At 55.0% G+C, this 878-nt stretch overlaps 1 protein-coding gene across 1 annotated transcript in view; it reads left to right on the top strand.

Moving 5' to 3' along the window:
• RAD9B (RAD9 homolog B (S. pombe)) overlaps nt 1-295 on the top strand; it is a gene marked incomplete at its 5' end in the record, with an annotated part of 5,062 nt that extends 4,767 nt beyond the window's left edge. The window contains one exon of the mRNA XM_009078597.1: nt 164-295. Within this exon, the coding sequence (XP_009076845.1) occupies nt 164-295 (132 nt within the window). The remainder of the gene's footprint in view (nt 1-163) is intronic.
• Nucleotides 296-878: the final 583 nt, after the last annotated feature.

Raw genomic sequence — 878 nt, 5'->3', positions numbered from 1 at the left:
AGCAGCTGGCACAGCCACCACTGCCACCTCTGGCTGTAATGCTGGGGGGACAGGAGGGTTCACCAGGAGGAACCTGCAGAGTGAGAAAGATCTTAACGTGGCAAACACTAACACCCAAATTCTGTGCCACGGCTTCTTACCTCTGCAAATGCTGCGTTTCCAGTTCCACTCCCTGTTCTTCGGAGCGGTTTCTCACAAGGAGCAGGATGCCACCAGCCACACCTTCCAGAGCCTGGCCACAGCCAGCGACACGGACGAGGAGTTCAGCAGCCTGCAGAGCTCCCAGGTGCTGTAGGGACCCCAGGGCTGGGGCTCAGGGCAGACTGCTGGGGGCTGCCCTGGAGAGGTCAGTGCAGGCTGTGTCTGGGCACTGCTGCTGTGCAGCAGCACAGACTGTCACCACTGTTCACACTCTCCTGATGAGTCAGCTCAGCTCAGCACCCACTTGGCCACGGTTTGTGTTCTGTGTGGTGCAGGAACTCACTCTGCTGTGGGCTCTGCTGTGGGCTCTGCTCTCACAACACTCCCGCGAGTGTGAGTTCAAACTGTTACCACTTCAGGCAGACGAAGCTGTTGTTGTAGTTAAGGGTGTTGGAAAACCAACTCATCCATCCTGTGGGTACAGCCAGACCCAGCTCTGGGGTAACTCTTGTTGTTACAGGAACTCTGTTGAACTGAACACCCAAAGTTGTCACAGAAATGCAGTTAAAAAATAAAGGTTTGTGTTTGAGTCTTGCATTATTCTTTCCCTCCCTGCCTTTTCCACCACAAGTCAAGCTGTGCAGTGTTCCCAGCTGTGGTCAGCTAAAGGATCACTGTCTGCCACGTGCTGCAGACACTGGGTGTCACTCAGGTGTCACTCAGGTGTCACTCGGGTG

This window comes from Acanthisitta chloris, unplaced genomic scaffold (genome assembly GCF_000695815.1).
Source record: "Acanthisitta chloris isolate BGI_N310 unplaced genomic scaffold, ASM69581v1 scaffold34687, whole genome shotgun sequence".
Classification (NCBI taxonomy): Eukaryota; Metazoa; Chordata; class Aves; order Passeriformes; family Acanthisittidae; genus Acanthisitta; species Acanthisitta chloris.
Note: the sequence above shows the minus strand (reverse complement) of the source record. Positions and strands in the feature narration are given on the sequence as shown.